This window comes from Balaenoptera ricei, chromosome 9, assembly GCF_028023285.1.
Source record: "Balaenoptera ricei isolate mBalRic1 chromosome 9, mBalRic1.hap2, whole genome shotgun sequence".
NCBI classification, from domain to species: Eukaryota; Metazoa; Chordata; class Mammalia; order Artiodactyla; family Balaenopteridae; genus Balaenoptera; species Balaenoptera ricei.
In genome coordinates, this window is record NC_082647.1 from 28,185,768 (window position 1) to 28,206,067 (window position 20,300).

General features: G+C 39.0%; 1 protein-coding gene across 3 annotated transcripts in view; it reads left to right on the forward strand.

Annotated features, from left to right (window-relative positions):
* Positions 1-20,300, forward strand: part of SLC13A1 (solute carrier family 13 member 1) — a 208,408-nt gene that overhangs the window by 170,507 nt on the left and 17,601 nt on the right. For all 3 annotated transcript variants that reach the window (XM_059933493.1, XM_059933492.1, XM_059933494.1), the window contains 2 exons: positions 7,427-7,578; positions 18,192-18,311. In XM_059933493.1, coding sequence (XP_059789476.1) covers positions 7,427-7,578; positions 18,192-18,311 — 272 coding nt within the window. The remainder of the gene's footprint in view (positions 1-7,426; positions 7,579-18,191; positions 18,312-20,300) is intronic.

Here is a 20,300-nt window from a genome sequence, read left to right on the forward strand (position 1 = left end):
CCCCCCCAATTCTTCCTCCACTCATGGAAAAATCATAGTAATGATTAGTCTGATAATCTGCAAACATGTGCTCTTAGGGTCTGAATCTTACTTTCTACCCTGAGTGACTTATTCCAACACCCTCTTAGATTAGAGTCAAACACTTGGTCTCAGGTTGAAACTACTGTCTTGAGCAGAAGATTAATTTGCTAAGGACTCCCCCCACTCCTTTTTATAGTTTCTGTACCAATCGTTGGCTTAATTAGTGGCTCATCTCAGACTTAAGAGCTGTATTTTCCTGCCCATTGCCCTCTACTACTATCCCTCTGGTCCTCAACTTTTACCCCTTACTGCAGTATCATCTCTTCAAACTAGTCCAGTCCAGCAATCACATGACTAAGTAAAAATAACAGTAGAGCTGACTGCATGGGATTCATGTTTACTGGCTAGATAACACAAGTGGTGCACCCCATGCCACCTCCCAAAGACCTCCAGTTAACCCTTGATGTGTTTTATGATATATTGCCATTACCATTTACTGCAGGACTTGAATTTAACTTGAATTTGTAATGCTTTTCTAAATTGTCCACGATATTTGCAGAAACATCACCTTTTGTGCTGTAGCATTCATGTATGCTTTAAAGTCTTTATATAGGAAAAAAGTACGAGAAGTCCATAAGGCCTAAAGCATGCAAATATGTCAATATTTTTCTATTTTTTTAATTTTATATCTGCCAGTACAGTTTTATCATTATTTTATATATATGACTGCATATATACATATATGAAGTCCAATTTTTTATGAAATCCAATTTTTTCTTTGTATTTTTGAAAGTTTTAATGTGATGATGAGAAATTACATGCACATTACATCTTTAAGTTTCCATTTCTTATTATCAATTTAATAATATCCAAATTATATATCACTTTCTGATTTGTTTGAAGTCTTTCCTTTAATAAAAGAGCTAATAGTTAAGCCCTAAATTTCATTTGTCATTTTGTATCACTCATAAGAATTTTTAAACTTATTTTACTTTTATTTACATATCCTGTATTTTTCAAATTTTCAATGGAAAGTTTTATCATGTGGAAAATACAAATCATTCCCATGTAAGAAATATAAGGCAAAAGGAGACATTTGTAAATTAATTTATTTGGGGTGAAGGGTAGATACCTTTGGGGGCTAACCTTTAAGTTAATTAGAAAGTAAAAGGCAAATTACAATCCAATGTCCTGACCCTGCCATGCTAAATGCCATTCCCACATCCATGATGGCTTTTAGTGAGCAGACATTTTTTCCTATCATGGTTTCTCAAAAGGATCTTTCAGTGCCAATGTCACACACAGCATGCTTATATGTATGAAATGGGGAAATTCTTCTGTTTGCATATTTCTTAAATACATCCAGTTCTTTTTTTTAAAAGGCTCAGTGTGCAAGACAGGTCTGAAATAGGCAAGAATTGGAGACCTATAAAGAGGTGATTACAGTAACTCAAATCAGAGATAATGATGACTTAGACCAAACGTGATAGTGGAGATGGAAAAAACCCAACAGACTCCAGATGTATTTAAGAAGATACAATTGACAGGATTTGGTGGGATGAGGAAAAGAATGATTTCAAGGAGGATGAGAAATATTGTGTAGTGGCTGAGGGTATGAGCCCTCCATGGTCTCAAAATTCAAGTCTACCATTTCCAGGCTCTATAACCTTGGGAAGCCATTTAACCTCTCTGTGCTTCATGTCTTCATGTATAAAGTGGGATACTAGCAGTACTACCCTCACTGTGTTGTAAGAAAAATGTGAATTAAATCATTTATTTGATTTTAACTTGAAGCAGTGTTTTTGCATACTAGGCACACTCTAAGTGTTTGTAATTGTGGTGATGGTATTGCTATTATCTTATATAGATGATCCTGAAGAAGAACAGGGTTTGAGGAAGGAAATAATGAGTTTGGTTTTGAACATTTGGGGATTGGAGTTTTATTTAAGACATTCAAATTATGTCGAACAGACAATTGGATTGATAGGTCTAAAAGGAGAAGTCTAGCTGAAAACAAGTTTGGTGGTCTGGTTTTCTCTTTCATTAAAACAATGAAAACATATGAGATTTCCTAAGAAGAAATATTACTATGAGAAGAGACAAGTACTTATGACAGAGTTTCAAGAAATTCCAGTTTTAAGGAAGGATCAAGGAAAATGAACTGGCAAGGGAGACAGAGGAACAGGCAGAAATGTAGAAGAAACCCAGAGGACTGAGATATCACAGAGCCCAAAGAAGAGTTCTCCAGCAGGAAGGAGTGATCAACTCTCTTAGGTGCTGCTGAGAGGTCTACAAACCTGACACTGAACAATATCTATTGGGTTTAGTAACATGGAGGTTATCAGTAATCATAGCAAGTACGTATTGGTGGATTGAAGAGACAGAAGCCAGATTGGAGAGGTTAAAGCAATGGAGTCAGTGAATGCAGACAACTCTTTTGAGTAGTTTGGCTGTGAAAATGGATGTGCTGTGGGCAGTAGTTTCATTGAGAGGGGGGTTAAAAGGCCTTATGTTCTTCTTTTGGAAAGATGACTTGAAAATGATTAAACTTTGGTGGGAAAATACTAGTGAAGTCTATTGTATAAGGTTTCTGAGAAGGCCTGAGAGATTAGGGTTCAGAAACAAGTTGGAGGAGATTTACTCTCTTTGTATGTAGAATACGGAAGGAAGGGCAGATGCAAGTATGTTTCTGCCTTTGACAGTGAGACTTCTACCAGCTCCTATTTTCTGTGTGGAATAGGAGGCAGAGCTACCTGTGAAGAGTGAGAGGAGGGAGCATTATGAGGGAGGTGTAACGAGAAGTGGGAAGGTTTTAAGTTTTCTTGTGGAGACAGGTAGAATCATTTGGTGAGAGAAACACAGCAGGGTAGAGGTGCAGCAGTAACAAAGCAGTTGAAGGTTGTGACCATGAATGTTGGGAGCCTATTCTCCTCTACTGTGTGTAATTTTCTTTTATAAATTTATTTATTTTATTTATTTATTTTTGGCTGTGTGGGGTCTTCGTTGCTGCACGCAGGCTTTCTCTAGTTTCGGCGAGCGGGGTCCACTCTTCGTTGTGGTGTGCAGGTTTCTCATGCGGTGGTTTCTCTTGTTGCAGAGCACGGGCTCTAGAGCGCAGGCTCAGTAGTTGTGGCCCACAGGCTTCAGTAGTTGTGGCTCACGGGCTCTAGAGCACAGGCTCAGTAGTTGTGGCGCACGGGCTTAGTTGCTCTGCGGCATGTGGGATCTTCCCGGACCAGGGCTCGAACCCGTGTCCCCTGCATTGGCAGGCAGATTCTTAACCACTGCGCCACCAGGGACGCCCTACTCTGTGTAATTTTCACCAACAGAACTTGGCTGCTCAGGGGCAGACGTGACACAGAGAAAGTAAATTGTTGGGTTCATCCAAAGTTAAAATTTTGGTAAAGAACTATCATTCTAAAGAGAGACAAGAGGGCTTCCCTGGTGGTGCAGTGGTTGAGAATCTGCCTGCCAATGCAGGGGACACAGGTTCGTGCCCTGGTCTGGGAAGATCCCACATGCCGCGGAGCAACTAGGCCCGTGAGCCACAACTACTGAGCCTGCGCGTCTGGAGCCTGTGCTCCGCAACAAGAGAGGCCGCGATGGTGAGCGGCCCGCGCACTGCAATGAGGAGTGGGCCCCGCTTGCCACAGCTAGAGAAAGCCCTCGCACAGAAACGAAGACCCAACACAGCCATAAATAAATAAATAAATACAAATTTTAAAAAAAAAAAAAAAAAGAGAGACAAGAGAGTTTAGGGTTTTGTTGAGAAAGTTATTGATGGTGGCGATGGCTTCATGGGTGTATAATTATCCTCAAACTCATCAAGTTGTATATATTAAATACGTACAACATTTTACATGTCAATCATACCTCAGTAAAGTGGCTTTAAAAATAAATGCCTTTGACCACCCAGAGGGGTGGGATAGGGAGGGTGGGAGGGAGGGAGCCGCAAGAGGGAAGAGCTATGGGGATATATGTATATGTATAACTGATTCACCTTGTTATAAAGCAGAAACTAACACACCATTGTAAAGCAATTATACCCCAATAAAGGTGTTTTAAAAAGTGCCTTAAAAAAGAAAGTTACTGAATTGGTTTACCAAGGAATCTAAACAGGATAAGAAAGGAAATGTAGAAAGGAGAGGACCAAACTATTGGGAATAATAACTAGATGCTTTAGTGACCAAGACTTGTCAATAGAGTGAAAGGACAACAGGGACAGAAGTAATTCAACAGCAAAGTTGGAAAAGAAGCTGTGAGTGCAGAATTCTTGGTTAATGAGGTGGTAAAACGAGGCTCTTTCTATCCCTGAAGAACTATCATATCAAGCACATACCATAAGTATTCCTGTGTTTTACTTACACAGGATTTGTAAAGCAAGTGACCAAAAAACAGTTTTAGACTCTTAAATTTAGTGTTGAAAATGAGAAGGTTGAGAGACAGTCTACCTTTGGAGAAAGTTAGAATATCTTCCTAAACTCCAACTTGTATGATCAATTTTTTGGCAGGGGAGCTTTCCATTTACCTCGAGACAGTGCAATAGATATTGAGAAATCACCACTTGGAAAACTTGAGACTCTGTTTCCTACAGATCAGTGGACTAGTATTTGACATACTCTTGAAACATTTAAAAGTGAAAGTCACTGCTGAGTCTCCTTATCTAATGGAGAGTCAGCTGCACTTTCACTGCCAATGGAGCAGAGGTGCCTGTTTCCCATGAGCCACATGTATGAGAGGAGTGGTATTTGGGGTCATTTTATTAATTAATTTATTTATTTTTGGCTGTGTTGGGTCTTCGTTTCTGTGCAAGGGCTTTCTCTAGTTGCGGCAAGTGGGGGCCACTCTTCATCGCGGTGCGCGGGCCTCTCACCGTCGCGGCCTCTCTTGTTGCGGAGCACAGGCTCCAGACGCGCAGGCTCAGTAGTTGTGGCTCACGGGCCCAGTCCGCTCCGCGGCATGTGGGATCCTCCCAGACCAGGGCTCGAACCCGTGTCCCCTGCATTGGCAGGCAGATTCTCAACCACTGCGCCACCAGGGAAGCCCTGGGGTCATTTTAAAAGCAACTTTCCCCAAGACAGCTTCTTGACAGGGCAAGGCGACCTCTGCATCAAGAGATAGGGTGACCATCACATGCAGAAACCACAGGGTGTCATAAGTGGAAGAGGTGCCTTACTCCACAGAAGGAGCAGCAACCTGACGTTCTCATTTGGGTGACAGGAATCTCTAAAAGCGCTATGACGCATAAATCCATAATACCGCCCACCACATGAGGCCATCTGGAACATCCATCCAACATAAAGAGTAATCTGTATATCTTCTTTGGAGAAATGTCTATTTAGGTCTTCCGCCCATTTTTGGATTGGGTTTTATTTTTTTTGGTATTGAGCTGCATGAGCTGCTTGTATATTTTGGAGGTTAATCCTTTGTCAGTTGCTTCGTTTGCAAATATTTTCTCCCATTCTGAGCGTTGTCTTTTCATCTTGTTTATGGTTTCCTTTGCTATGCAAATGGATATATATACAGTACCAAATGTAAAATAGATAGCTAGTGGGAAGCAACCGCATAGCACAGGGAGATCAGCTCGGTGCTTTGTGTCCCCCTAGAGGGGTGGGATAGGGAGGGTGGGAGGAGACGCAAGAGGGAGAGGATATGGGGACATATGTGTACGTATAGCGGATTCACTTTGCTATACAGCAGAAACTAACATGCCATTGTAAAGCAATTATACTCCAATAAAGATATTTAAAAATAAAACATAAAGAGTACTAACATCGTATCTTATCCTCTCCTAATCCTTACTGCTCCTCTCCCGAATACTGTCCATCCCTTGCCACTCCAAATATGGAGGATTTAGAAACTAGAACTAGCAAATGGTGGGAGAAATTGGAGCTAGAAGAGAGAGAACAATACGAACCCACAAACCTACTTCCAACTATGGGCTTTTCAGCAAGCCTGATCTAGGGGACAAGCAAAACTTTAACTTTACTAAAGTTTGGACTTTTGCTAGTAGATAGAGGACTCTTTATTTCAGCTACTGAAATGAGGTTGCTTTTTTTTTTAAAACTAAACATGACTGAAAGACTCTTTATTAAATGAAGTGACCAAAAATGTTATAGATTCTACCCCAGATTTCACCCCAGGGATAGCAAGAATCAGACCAACAGAGTGTGTTAAATGGGTCACAGGTGAGAGAAGGAATGAAGTTGCTTTTGTATTGCACCTTAGGGAGTTCTATTCTTAAACAGAAACATTAGAAATAGTGATTTTTTTTTCAGATGGAGCCATTTGAGGATGTGCTATTGTCCAGGAATTAGAGGAGAGGGTGACAGGAAGAGCAGAGTTGAAGGTCTCTGGAAATGAGATTTAAAAAATGTGTAAAGCCAGGATATTTAAGGAGTTACTCATGAAGATGGTATAGTTATCCAGATGCTGACAGGATTTGCAGGATGAGGAATGTTGTGTGCCAGATGGGCATGTCATCTTAAGTGATGGCAGTGGGTGATTGGGAGATCAGAACATCCTGTTCAAAAGAATAGGCAGAGAAAGAGCCAAATTATATGAGCCTTAAAGAAAAATGGATTTATTTCCATGTCAGTAGAGGATTAATGTCCTGGAAGAGGGTGGGCAACAAGTACACTGACTCTCTCTCAACAGTGAAGTATAAGGGGTTGAAAAGTTCCATTTCAGAAGTAGTGGTATCCTCTGGGGAGGATCAGTGAAAGTGCCAAAATAAAGAAACGCTCCAAAAAGAGGTTTCGGAATTCACTGACCATGTACCACCAGTTCAGAGGGAAAACCCTGGAAAGATTTGGGAGTGTTTGGTGAGAAGGGAAGAAAGGAAGTAAGAGTTGGCTCAGGAATAAGAAAGAAGGATGAATGAATGAAACTGTGTAAAGTATTTCAGTGGTTATGTATTTTTATTGTTAACATTTCTATTGATGGAAAGATAAATGTTGCATTATTGGGCTGCCATAACAAAATACCATAGACTGGGTGACTTAAAAAGCAGGAATTTTATTTCTCGCAGTTCTAGAACCTGAAAATCCAAGATCAAGGTACCAGCAGGATTAGTGTCTGATGAGAGCTCTCTCCTTAGGTTGCAGATGGCTGCTTTCTCTCTGTGATCTCACATGGCAGAGAGAGAGAGAGATCAAGCTCTCTGGTGCCTCCTCTTACAAGAGCACTAATCCCATCATGCAAGGCCCGGACCATCATGACCTCATCTAACCCTATTACCTCCCAGAGTCTCCATCTCCAAATACCATCCAACTGGGGGTTAGGGCTTCAACATATGAAATTTGCGGTGGGGTGGACACAAACATTCAGCCCATAACAAATGCTATTACTGTTTGTTATGACCACAAATAGAGCTGTTCTCATAGTACATTTTATTGTTGAACAGAATTCAGGCACAAGAAACAAATATCGAACAAAGAAGGACCACATGATGTGTAAACTTATGTGCTTGTGCATTGCTTACTCTTCTACCATTGGTGGATTGACAACGATCACTGGTACCTCCACCAACTTGATCTTCACTGAGTATTTCAATACGTAAGTAAAATTGTTGGACTGGTGATTTAATAAATGGACAGCACACAAATTATAAGAATTATTCTTACCTGTTTCAGAGAATCCAAAGACAGAGATGCTATATTGAGTTAACTCTCCTTTGTTCCCCATCAGGAATTCTATATGTCTAGAAACATGCCCTTCTACTCGTTCCCATAGAGTTAAATATGTAGGACATAGTGAATTAACAGGTGTTTGCAGATTGCAAGGTCACCTTAAAAGAAACAACTCCTGGATGACCATGCTCACCAAACACAGAAGACACTTTTCATTATAAATAATACTGCAAATGGTAGTTACCTAAAAAGAAAGGGGATTGTTTACATGGGACAATTTATGTAGGGTTTTGCAACTGACATTTGAACTTAAATGATGAGCAGGAAACAGAATTGCTCATTACAGAAAATTTGGTGTTGAGATTGAAAAAGATTTGAAGGATTGTGCAATTACCAAAAATAGCAGTAATAAAGTATTCTAAGGACAGATGTATGAATCTGCATATAAGTTAATGCTGTGATGTTACTCCAGTGCAGAAAATGGGGAACCTTGGATACAGTCAGAGCACTTGAGTTAAAAATTCCACAATTTTCAGTCACTTACTTTGTGAATTTGAACAATAAAAAGTAAATAACTCTTCCAAGACTTAATTTTTTCATACCTAAAATAGTCACAGTTCATATGATTATTGGGAGAATTAAATGAAGTAGACTATGTAAAAATACTTGGTAACATGTAAGAACTATTGAAGCAATAGTCTGAAAGTCCACGCTTTTTTGTGAGAGCTCAATCTGATCCTGCACCCAAGGTATATTTTCAAGGACTAATAGGACAGATAATTGTCAGAGTGCCTGGAAGGTGGGCAGTGTTGAGGATGCCCCGGAACATGATTTAGGTCCTTTTCACAGAAAAATTTAGGAAAACCACACTCTAGGAAACAGATTCACAAACTCTATGAACTTTCTGAAATTATTTGCAAGATGTTCCAAGAAATCCAAGATTCAAAAAATGTCACCCTCCGTTCTGGAAAGAATGAGAACTTATGTACAAAAAAGAACACTAACAGAACAGTTTAGGGAATTTATAACACAGACCTCCATGTGCGCTTATTGCTTCTATTAGTACACAACCATCATGTGTACTCCAACGGCCTACTTAGAAAGGAACCTTAGAAAGACATTTGGTTTATAAGTGGGAGACTTCTGAAATTCCTAGTGCAGAGAGGATTTATCCCATATATCTCCTAATTCAAGATAGGAAATGTACTTGATCCCTTTCTGAAAGCTAGACTTCTGTCCTTTCACACGAATCCCCCAAAGAAAGAGATTCCACGTTTCAGTCCTCTCTGCAAATCTCTTTTTCTAAAATTTAGACCAATTTTTTATTTTTTATCTTTGTTGGTGTTAGAGAACTGCTGGTTTCCACCATTCCCATGAAATTACTTGGTATTGTCAAAATGACCATATTGAGTTTGCCCTTGGTCTTTGTGTTCTTGCCCGATGTATCGACAAAATTTTCTTTTATTTAACTGTTCCTTTGACTCTATGAATGAATTCATCCATTTGCAATGACAGATTGAGAGCATTGTAGCACTTTGAGCAAAATGTTTCAGTAACTATTTTCCCCAATTGTCTGATCTTCTAATTCTCCTAATCATGGGAATTTGGCCAAAATGTTCTTTAAATTTAGAAAATACTTAAAATGTACTTTGAAATTTAGTGATTTTTTTCTTCAAGTTTTCTTTAACATTAAGAGTTATATGAAAACTGGAAAAAACTCAAAGAATCCCTTCTTGATAGAAAATATTAAAATAGAAGGGGGAAAACAACCTTATGTAACAAAATATAATTGATACTATTAAACAAACTAGATATTTAATAAATGTTTTCTTAAATATTGACCCTAAAAAATACAACAGCAACCCAAAGCAACAATGGAATGAAATGCCTTCAGTTTCACTGGAAAAAGTTTCAGAAACTTAAAACTGCAGAAAATAAAAAAGATTTATTTTCTATGTTCAGATGTTTGGAGCCAGAGAGAAATCGCCCTTTATTTCCAAAACAACTACAATAATCTCACCTTTTCTCTTGACACTGCTTGCCATCTTTTTGAGCAATACCAACGATCATTTTGTACAAATTCATTTTGGGTCTTGCCAAGTTCCAAAGGGTACATAAGCATGAGAGTCAATGATTTCCTGCCTTTGACATTTAGAAAAAGGTGCTATCTTACAAATAAACTATGGGAGGAAGAGACTGGGTAACACATTTAAAAGCCTTATCTATCTATCTGTCTATCTATCTATTTACTTATACATAAAATATATTTACATATTATACATGTGATGTCTTTTGTTCTCTTTTTTACACAAAGGAAATAAGAACAATGAATTCTGAGAAAGCTAAATTTTATTCTGTGCAAATAAAAAACAGATCTTCACTTATTCACTCAGTCAATCAACAAACATTTGTTGAGGACTGACAATGTACAAGGCATGGTTTTGAATTCTTTCGGGAAATGCAAAAAAATAAAACTTACTGGAAAGAAGATTCTATCTCATTGTCTAGACAAAACATACATATATGGAAACCATGAAAAAATTTAAAACATAATAACATTTGCTTTTTGACATATAGGGAAGAAGGTAAAGTGACATGTATTGAGCCCTTGCCAGATGAATTACATATATTATAGTGCACACGAATCCTATATATCCTTGCTGTGGAAGTGGTATACAGTGGTAATTAAAGGTATAGGCTCTGAGATTAAAATGTCTGTGTTCAAATACCAGCTCTTGGACAAATTACTTAATGTCTTTAAGCCTGTTATTTTGCCAGAAAAAAAAATGAAGATAATAATAAGATCTCTCTCTCTCTCAGAGAGTTGTTTTGAGTTTTACATAAAATAAATAGCACTTAGAACAGTGCCTAACACAAAGCATGTGCTCCATTAATGTTGGCTATTATTAGTAGAGTTGAGAAAGTTGACGTTCAGCTTAGCAATTTGAAGACCAAACCAAGATCAGTCAGACCCCAAAGTCTGTCTCCCTAAAACATTACCTTCCTAGAGACAGTTGAACGTGCATCCTTAAAGAGGACTCTAGCTTTGTGCAGCACCCCTTGATCAGTAGAGATTTGTCTGTGTAACCTGGCCCAATCTTAAAAGAGGTAAACACCATGTTTATGGAGAAAATGAATGCAAATAATCCATAAAATCAAAGCACAAAAATCGTGTAATCAGTTTTTCAGGGAGGCAGTGGAATAGTCTGTGTGTGTCTTTGCACAGTTGAGAATAGCAGTGTGCACACTGGCGTTCTAAGAGTCTGGAGACGGGAGACCAGTTAGGAGTTTATTACCAATGTATTGACAAATGATGAGAGGCAGAAGTAGATCAGTTGTGAAGTGATGGGGGGATTTAAACATAGGGCACTGTACAGTCAGAAGGTAGTGAGTAACTAGGTGTGAGGATGTAAGGGTCAGGAGGGGTTAAGGCAACTCTGGGAAATTTTGACAATATGGCTGTATAGATAGTGATGTCATGAACTTCTAGAGAAGTCATGGCAGGTTCATTAGAGAAATAAATAAATTTTATTTTGAGTATATTGAAGTGGCCTGCTCAGAATCTATCCACAAGGAGATTTTCAGCAGGCATTTGCAAATACATTGTTCAAATTAGTTATAAATTTGGAACTCTATATATATAAACACAGATATTAAAATCTTGACTATAGAAATGGTCATATAGGGAGAAAAAAAGTTCAAGGAATTGAGACCTGGATAGATTCATAGGAAATATTAACAAGAAGATGAGAAAAGTTAATCAAGGTAGGTGAAGAACCAGGAGCACATGGGATTTTGAAAGACAGAGGAGACCATTTTCCAAAGGGAGGATGAGTCAGGAGCATGCAATGTTGTGTAAGGGTCAAGTAGGGTGATGGCTGAGAAGAGGCTTTTGGTTCTCATCAGGGTCCTCCAAGAGGGCAGGTGCAGTGGAACAGTGGGGTTTGGGGCAGAACTCGGACTGAAGAGAGTTAAGGAGTGAGGACATTGTGGGAGGGCAAGGCAGCTGGTTTAAATGATTGTTTCAAGTTTGACAAAGAAAAGGAAAAAAGAACAAGCATGGTATAACCAGAGGTAGAGCGTTCCTTTAGAACAAGGGTAGTGTCAGTCTGGTTTTACACTCAGGGGAAGGAGACAGTAAAAACAGAGCTATGTGAAGTTTGGGGAAAAAAGAGCGAGCGAGAGAAGGAGCGAGAATATATTGATTGGCTAAGAGTCAGGTAGAAGTGGAATGGAATAGAAACAAGAGGAGAAATGTCAGTCTTGGGAAAGAAGGATGTGTTCTGCTGAGTGATAATGAAAAGGGCCAAGTGAAGACAGAGATCTCTCAAATCACGTGTATACATGCCCTCATTTCACAGATGAGGAAACCGAGGCTCCAAGAGTTTAAATCATGATCACTAGTCAGTGGAGGCACTTGGCCTGAGTCCCAGTGCCCTTTTCACTCTGCAGCCTCATTGCCTCTCTGACCATCTGTGAGGGGGCCATGTTGGCAAAAGTCTTTAAAAAGCAAGTTTGCTGACAGTGACAAGTAAAGACTGCATGGGTATTTGCATTCATGCGTTGCATTTTCTTTTTATAAAATATAAACCTGCACACATAACAAGTATTATTTGAAAGAGCTGCAAAGCTGGGAATGTGGCTAGTTTGACTGAACCACTCCCTTACTGTCATAAGCTGATGTATAGCTTAGAAAGTGATTTTCAGAACAATACTAAGAAGACTAAGCCAATTCTCTAACTCAGCCATAAGGTATGAAATTTCTTGTGTTCTTAATCTTTGAATCTAGTACCTGTGACACCTGAATTCTGACTGCCTTGTGATTAATTCACCATTAGTTATGACTAATCCTTGGAATAGGGCATTCTGGAAATAGTCTTTGTTTCCTCTTCTCATTAGGGAAATCCTGCTTGCTCAATGCTCTCTACCTGACCCTTCTGCTCCACTGATAGACCCTTCTAGTCATCACCCAATCTCCTCCTTTCCTAACACTATTGTTAATAAATCTCACCCTGTAAGTAACCCATTTCTTTCTACTCTGGTTCTTGAAAGACCCACCAATTCTGCCAATTTCTTTCTCTCCTTGTGTGGATGCTGTATCACTTGAAACTCTGTTCAGTTACTCCAGAACTTCCATTCCCATCTCCTCTTATCATAAACTATACTCACATTTCTATAAATTTGTCTTATCCACACAAGTTGTCTTATGCACAACTACCACCCCTGACTGCAAACTTCTAAAGGCTTCATGAATTATTGTCTTCTTCATCTTTTAGCCCACAAGGGGCACAGGTAGGTGATCAATAAACGTTGGTTGCGATGAACTGTACCAAGACATAAATGAAGTGCTGACTGTTCCTGGGAATCATCTAAGTAACTGAATAATCTTTTGATATTAAAATAAAGCTATTAAGGGAAATATTATTAGGGACAATTACTGCTTTCATAATAGAGGAGTTTTGATGCATCAATATCACTTAACAAATGCAACAGCTATTAATAACATAAAAGGCAAATCTATCAGATTAAGAATGGAAGATATCACAAGTAAAATTTTGTAGTTTGCTGATTATCAAAGTATATTATTCAGCTTGTATGTGTCAGCAGTGAAATATGTGGGTATACAAAACAGCTTGGAAGGAAGCTGAATTATCAATGATTAGCACAGTCACTGTTACTAATTATATGTTAAATAATAACTATTATAGCTTCACAAACCTAGAAATGGTAAAAGAAATGTGTATATAGGCACCCTAAATTCAAAGCCCACTTCCCTAACCTCCCTTCTTGATTAATCACAGAGGAAGAAGGCAAACCAGTTACTTAGCAATAGCCACTTTCAAAACTTACCATGATTCCCCCCTGCAGAAAAGAGCAATGTGTGTTTCTAAGAAAGAATTTCTCTGGCAAATACTAGAGAAGAAATTTGTATATTGCAGAGTTTGGACTTAGACATTGGTTCAGATTTCAGTCTTGCCATGTATTAGCTTAACTTCTGCAAACATCAGTTTCTGCATCTGTAAAATGGAGGCAAGACTAGAACTTATAACATTATTATGAGGATTAAATGGCATAGTGCATCCGTAGCCCTTAGCAGAGGGCCTGGCAGGGAGGAAATTGTCAATAACCCTAACCATTTGTTGTTGCTGCTGCTTCTACTTTTGCCATTGCTGTTAGAAACCTAAGCCTGGCTCATGAGTAACGAGTAATTAATATTTCAAAAGAAACCTCTGGAAGTACATAAATACAAAACTGAAAAGTGACTTTGACTCAGAAATCATCAAAACAGTCATTAATCAAAAGGACTATAATCAGCGTGGATACCAGCTGATCACACTCTTAATGGCCAAAATCTGTTTCAAGGCTGTAAACGTCCACAACTGTACCCATTCTTTTGAGACCAGTACTGTGTATTTCGTTAGTATGATTTGTGATTTTGTACATGGGCATAAGAACTGCATCGACAACACCATCTTCCTAAATATCAACAGTGACGCACATATATGCTTTAGGTCAAGGCATGTCTCTCCTATGGTGCCATCACGCCTATATGGTGTTCTAAAATGTCCTTAAAACATCAAGTTTGTACTCTAGCTTATGGATGTTTTGCAATATATACGGAATTTTCTCTTTTCACCTGGGAGCTGGTGTTGAGGACACTAGGCTTTAATGAAGAGAGGTTGTGTTTTCAACATTCATCCTGGGTGTAAATATCCAGCTTGACTGCATTCTGTGACCTTGAGCGATCCACTTAACCTTCTGAGACTCAGTGTTTTCGGTGTAAAATGAAAATATAATGCTTTGCCCACAGGATTTTTGTTAGAATTAAATGCGCTTAGCTCATTCCTCTAAGACATAGGGGGTCCCAGGTGCATTTCCTCTTCCGCTCACCTCCATTTACTTCCGAAATTATCACACCCATTTCCATGGTTTATAAATCCACCTGGATGTGGGTAACCACCAATTTTACATCTCTAACCTGCCCTCTCAATTCCAGACTCATTTGTCTAACTGCCTATCCACCATGGCCACTTGGGAAACTAAGGGACACCTCACATTAACATGCCCACAGAAGCTTCCTAATCCATCATTCCTTCTGCCAACCTGTTCTTCCCTCAGACTTCATTTCAATGAATAGCACCTTTTCCCAGTTTCGTACATTTCATGCCAAACATTTGTAAAATTTATTGCCTTCTCTTCATCTTCACTGCGACTCATGTAAATTAAGCTAAAATCTACTCAACTCCACTGTTTTTTAAATGTTTTTAAAAGCTGAAAAATAAAAATTTAAAAATAAATAAATAAGAAAAAAAACCCAGCATGAATTTATTACCTCGTAATTTCTGTGAGTCAGGCATCTAGGCACAGTTTAGCCAGGTCCTCTGCTGAGCTGAAATCAAGGTGTCAGCTGGACCTGCAATCTCCACAGAAGCTCAGGGTCTTCATTCAGGCTGTTGAGAGAATTCAGTTCGTTGTGTTTGAATTACTGAGGTGCCCATTTTATAGCTGACTATTGGCATAAGGTCACTCTCATCATCTAGAGGCTACCCCTAGATCCTTGCCGTATGGCCCCTTCCTTCGGCAACATGGAAGCTCACTTCTTTAGGCCAGCAGGAAAATCTCTCTTTTAAGGGCTCCCTTGAGTAAGTCAGGCCCACCCAAGATAACCTCCCTTTTGATTAACTCAGAGTCCATTTGTGGGAACCTCTGTAAAATCCTTTCACTTTAGCCATAAAAGAACCTAATCCCAGGAATAACATCTCGCCCTGTTTACAAGTTCTGTCCACACAGAAGGAGAAAGGAATATACTAAGCATATATACCAGGGGCAGGATTCTTGGGGTTCATCTTGGAACTCTGCCTACCACACTTGACTTCCACTCTTGTTACGGTCAATCTTGACAATCCACCTAGATAACATGTTTTATGAAGTTCATAATTTTACATAGATTTTAAATTAGATCACGTCACTAGCTTACTTACTATGTTCCAATTACTCCTAATTGCATTAGTATTAAAATCCAAATTCCTTCTGATGGCCTACAAGGTTATATATGATCTGACCCCTGTTGGCTACTTCTTGGACTTTATTTCATGTGACTGTAAACTTAGCTCACTACCCACAGCCACACTGGTCTTCCAAACTCATTGCTACCCCAGGGCCTTTGTACTTGCTACTTCCTCTGTCTGGAATGCTATTTCCCAGTTATTTACATGACTGGCTCCTTCTTGCCATTTAGATCTCATCTCAACTATCTCTTTTGTTGGTCACACTATGTAAAATTTCTCCCTCCACCTAATAACTTTTTATCATATTATTCTATTTTATTTTCTGATTCATTATATGCTTACCTGTTTGTTTATTGCCTGTGTTCTTCATTTAATGTAAACTCTGAGAGCCTGGACTATGTCCATCTAATTCACTACTACATCCCCAAAACTAGGAGACTATCCGGCACATGGTAGACACCCAAAACACAGTGTTGGGTGAAAGAAAAGGATTCTATTAGAATTAAATGTACTTAACATAGTTTATGATAGAAGAAATCTATATCTGCTTTAGGCAGATACTTGCAGTCCCTTCACTTATAGGATATGAGGAAGTGGGAAAAGAACTACCACAGTGAAACTAATCCTGAGTATGCCACTCATTCCACTTTCATTCAAAATATTTACACCTGCGTGGTGTTTACTTTCTGACTACTGAGTTAAAAAACAAAGACAAAACAAACAAAACAACCCCCAGAGTTCAGCTTTTTTAAGCTTTCATTTTTCTAAATGACCTATCTCTCCAGGCAAAAATTTTGAAAAGCCCCTCTTCAGTCAAATCTCACAGGACTCTCTGCAGTGGGTGGGGAGAACAATGCAGCCTGATTTCAAGGTATGAGCTACAGATGGTGAAAAATGAAATTGGGTTTGGGGCATTGTTTTGAACCTAATCCAAGCAGCATTTCTCAATGTCTTCAGGCTGAACAAAATAACATAGGCCACTGACCTGTAATCCAAGTCTAATAAATTGATGGGAGAAAAGCTTAAGCCTTTTCCCACTTAATTTATTTTCCAACTGAAAACAACATTTTTTTTTTAAGCAGGCAATTCTCAGTAGAACCTCATGGACATGGTAAAGCATTTTTTTCCATTCATCAATTCTCTGTATTCTGTAGCATTTTTTACTTATCATTTGTCACTTTCTAATGGCATAAATATATAAGCTAATCCTAGGATCTCTTCAAAGTAGATAGAATCATACTCAAGTTGCCAATGATAACTCTAGGACCCAGGGAGATCAGCTCAAAGAAACTGTAGACAACATTAGAAATCTGCAGTTTTGAAAGCTTAATTTTGTTTTTTTAAAAACAGCCTTTGCATTTTTTAGGAACCATTCTAAAATAGAAGGAGTGCTCTAAAATAAATAAATTTGGCTTATGTTGAGGCATGTAGCATGAATCTTCTCATTTATTTACATGATCTTTTTTAAGTGGCAAAATACAAGGTACGATTTAAATAGAAAAAAAATATTGAAAATCTGTCATTTCTATAAAGTTCTCTATATTTTGTGATTTCAAAAATAATTTTTAAAAATGTTAACAGTGTTTTTATTACTTCTGTATTATATTCTGTACTTTTCCAATTTCTGACTCTGTGTTACTGCTTCAAGAAGAAAATTTAAAGACAACTGTTTCTCAAATTTTCATTTTTTTTCCCACACAGTCATAAAATAGATAACTATATGAAATTTAGACTACATTTTGAAACAATGAATGTGAGGTTACCAAAGAAACCGTGCTTATACCTGACCTTTTTTTGTTGCTATTGTCTTCTTATTATGTGAGCTAAAAAGCTGAAAATAAGTAGGAGAGAGAAAGGAAAAAATTGATGTTTTCCACAGGTCTTTTAATTATTTTTATCTGATTTATTCTGTTTGACTGAGCCCCAAAGCACTGTTTAATTCTAGGAAGAAAGGGCTAGAATATGTCTGGTAAGATGGTTGCAGTTGCTCTGGGGCAGAAGAAACAGAGAGGGAAACAGCTTTGAGAGACAACGCGGGTGGGGTCTGAGTCCCTTCCGAGTCTGGGATGTCAGCTCCCAAGACGAAATGGTAATGGACACGTTCAGTTTTGTTAAGTTAATTCTCATCTGTTCCCAAGTCTGCTTATTTGTCTTTCCTCACTCATATACTGATGATTTGAGTACGAACAACAAAACGCACACACCCATGCATACCCATTTCTTGTGCATTTCCATGAGTAGCAGGTACCGTGGTAGGTTCCTTCACAAACACTTCCTTACAGATTGAATAAAGGGAGCAAAAGTCATAACATGCCCACTCTTGTTTTTGTGGGAAGCAGCAATAACTATGCAGTTACAGACTCAAGAGATGAGGAGTAAAACTAACTTCTATATTTAATGGTGAATACCTCCCACATCTTCCTTCTTGGCTGGTGGCACAGGAAAGATGGGAAGTGCTGCTTCCCACTGACCATCAGAAAGGATTCCACTTGTACTCCTTCTGTGAACATGTTTCCATATTTTCACACAGGCGCTACCCTGATTGTCACTGCATCAACTTTGGATCATGGTTTCTGATGTCCTTCCCGGCTGCTATTATTATTCTCCTCTTGTCATGGATCTGGCTTCAGTGGCTTTTCTTAGGATTCAAGTGAGTACATATTCCATGTTAATCAGATAAATAAAGGTGTCTGGGTTCCATGTTCTCAGCCCCTCATCCAAGGCTTTTACACCTATTTCATGAGTGCTGCATTTCTGCATTTCTCTTGTCCACAAAACTGACACGTATGAACACGTACATTAAGGACCCTCTAGAATATCACCTAACCAGTGTTGACTGTGGAAGAGAGTTTGCAGACAGAAAATCCATCTTGGTCTCCTTTGATCCCAACCCATTAAGACATTAATAGCCCAGAAGGGCATATGAAGCTCATTATGGTGAGGACCCAGTCCAACCTGTTAAAGTGTTATTTTAAGAAGTTTTGTCTCTCCTCTTGGTTTAATGTGGGGATTTCCTCAGGTTATCGACTTACTTTAAACTGTAATACGCAGGGCTTCCTGCTTCATCCTAGTACCAACATTGATTTGTCCTTGAAAAACGAAAGAATATTGGATTGGGAATCGGGAGATCAGGGACAAAGCTGTGGCTGCTCACAAGCCAGATGAGTGATCTTTGCAAGTCCTGATCCATTCTCAGTCTCAGTATCTTCAACTAAATACCATAGAATTTAACTGGAAGATCAGCAAGATCACTTCCAATGCTGTAATTCTAACACGGATGGGCCCTAGTTGAATACAGAGAAGTCAAGGTAGGAAACACTGATCAATCAAGAGCTGGAAAATGTCAAATACATGCATTCAAGGAGAAGTTGCAAGTGTTTCTTCGGCTGGGACTGAAGTTGGTGGTTCATAAGTACCAATGAGTTATATGACTTAAATGACAGCCAGCATTTAAAATTATACAGGGCTCCACAGCAAAATCTAAAATGCTGCATCACAGATTCAACATATATAACAATACTCCAAAAAGAAAGGGGAAAGTGCTGTATATCAAACCTTGAGTATTCTTTTTTCTAAAAAAATTCAACTTCATTTTCATAGGGTTTTATTTAAATAATTTCAAGGACCTATGAATGAAAAAACGTGTTATCCACCAAGCAGGGGAGACTGCAGTCAGCTTTTTGTACTTCCTTTGAACAGCAAAATACTGCAATCAGGTCGTATTCCATGCCTGTGCCCAAATTTTCCAAGCTTAGTCATGTAAGGACTGATACTCTTCTCTCTCCGTTCCTCTTCCTGGTTTTTCTCCAGAACTGCCACAATTCTGTTAGTAGTGGGGAGATGGTACTGATGATTTTTTGAAAAATCTATTTGTCCAGATTGTGGGAGCAGTGTGAGGTCGCCCTCCTGATGAAGCAAATGTGTGAAATGTCACCGCCTTCCGCAGGTGGGCATTAGTGGGGAGAGGCTAGCTGCATACTAAATGCCCCTTCCTGGAAATCCAAGCCTTTGGGGGCCTATTCAATCGTACAGGTAGCAAAGCAGAATGCAGGGGACAGGAATCCCAAACCAAGAGAGAAAGCATCCGGTCTCAGACCCACAGCTGTTTCGTTCTTTTTTTGCTGCATATAATGACTTTATAAAATATGTATGCAACCCTTGTCATTATTCTGAAGTCGTCCACCACTTAAAAAGGAGAAATCAAGAAGATAAAGGGCAGATGTACTGAAATGTGTTTCCCTATGAGGAAAAACATCCTGTGAAGTGCATATATTAGGCCAAGTCCATAAATCATGATCAAGAGCATGTTGAAACCGTCCCCTGGCAGTCCACTGTTGGTTAGACATGGCACAGTTTCATGCTCCAGCTAATTCTTCAGTGTCCTTTTCAGTCTGCCAGGCTGTTCACCTCCAGAGGTTTTAGATTGACAAACAGAAACTATCAGCCCCTCCCCTGGCAGGCCACCATACATTCTGATTAGCGTGTTGGCTGTTAACACAGTTAACTCACCCATCATAAATGACCCCAACCTACTCGGGAAGTGAAGTTCATCTATCAGTGCCACGGAATTTATTTAAAAGGAGAGGTTGATGCATTGTCATATGCTTCATCTGTTCCTTTGTGAAGGCATTAACCTTCA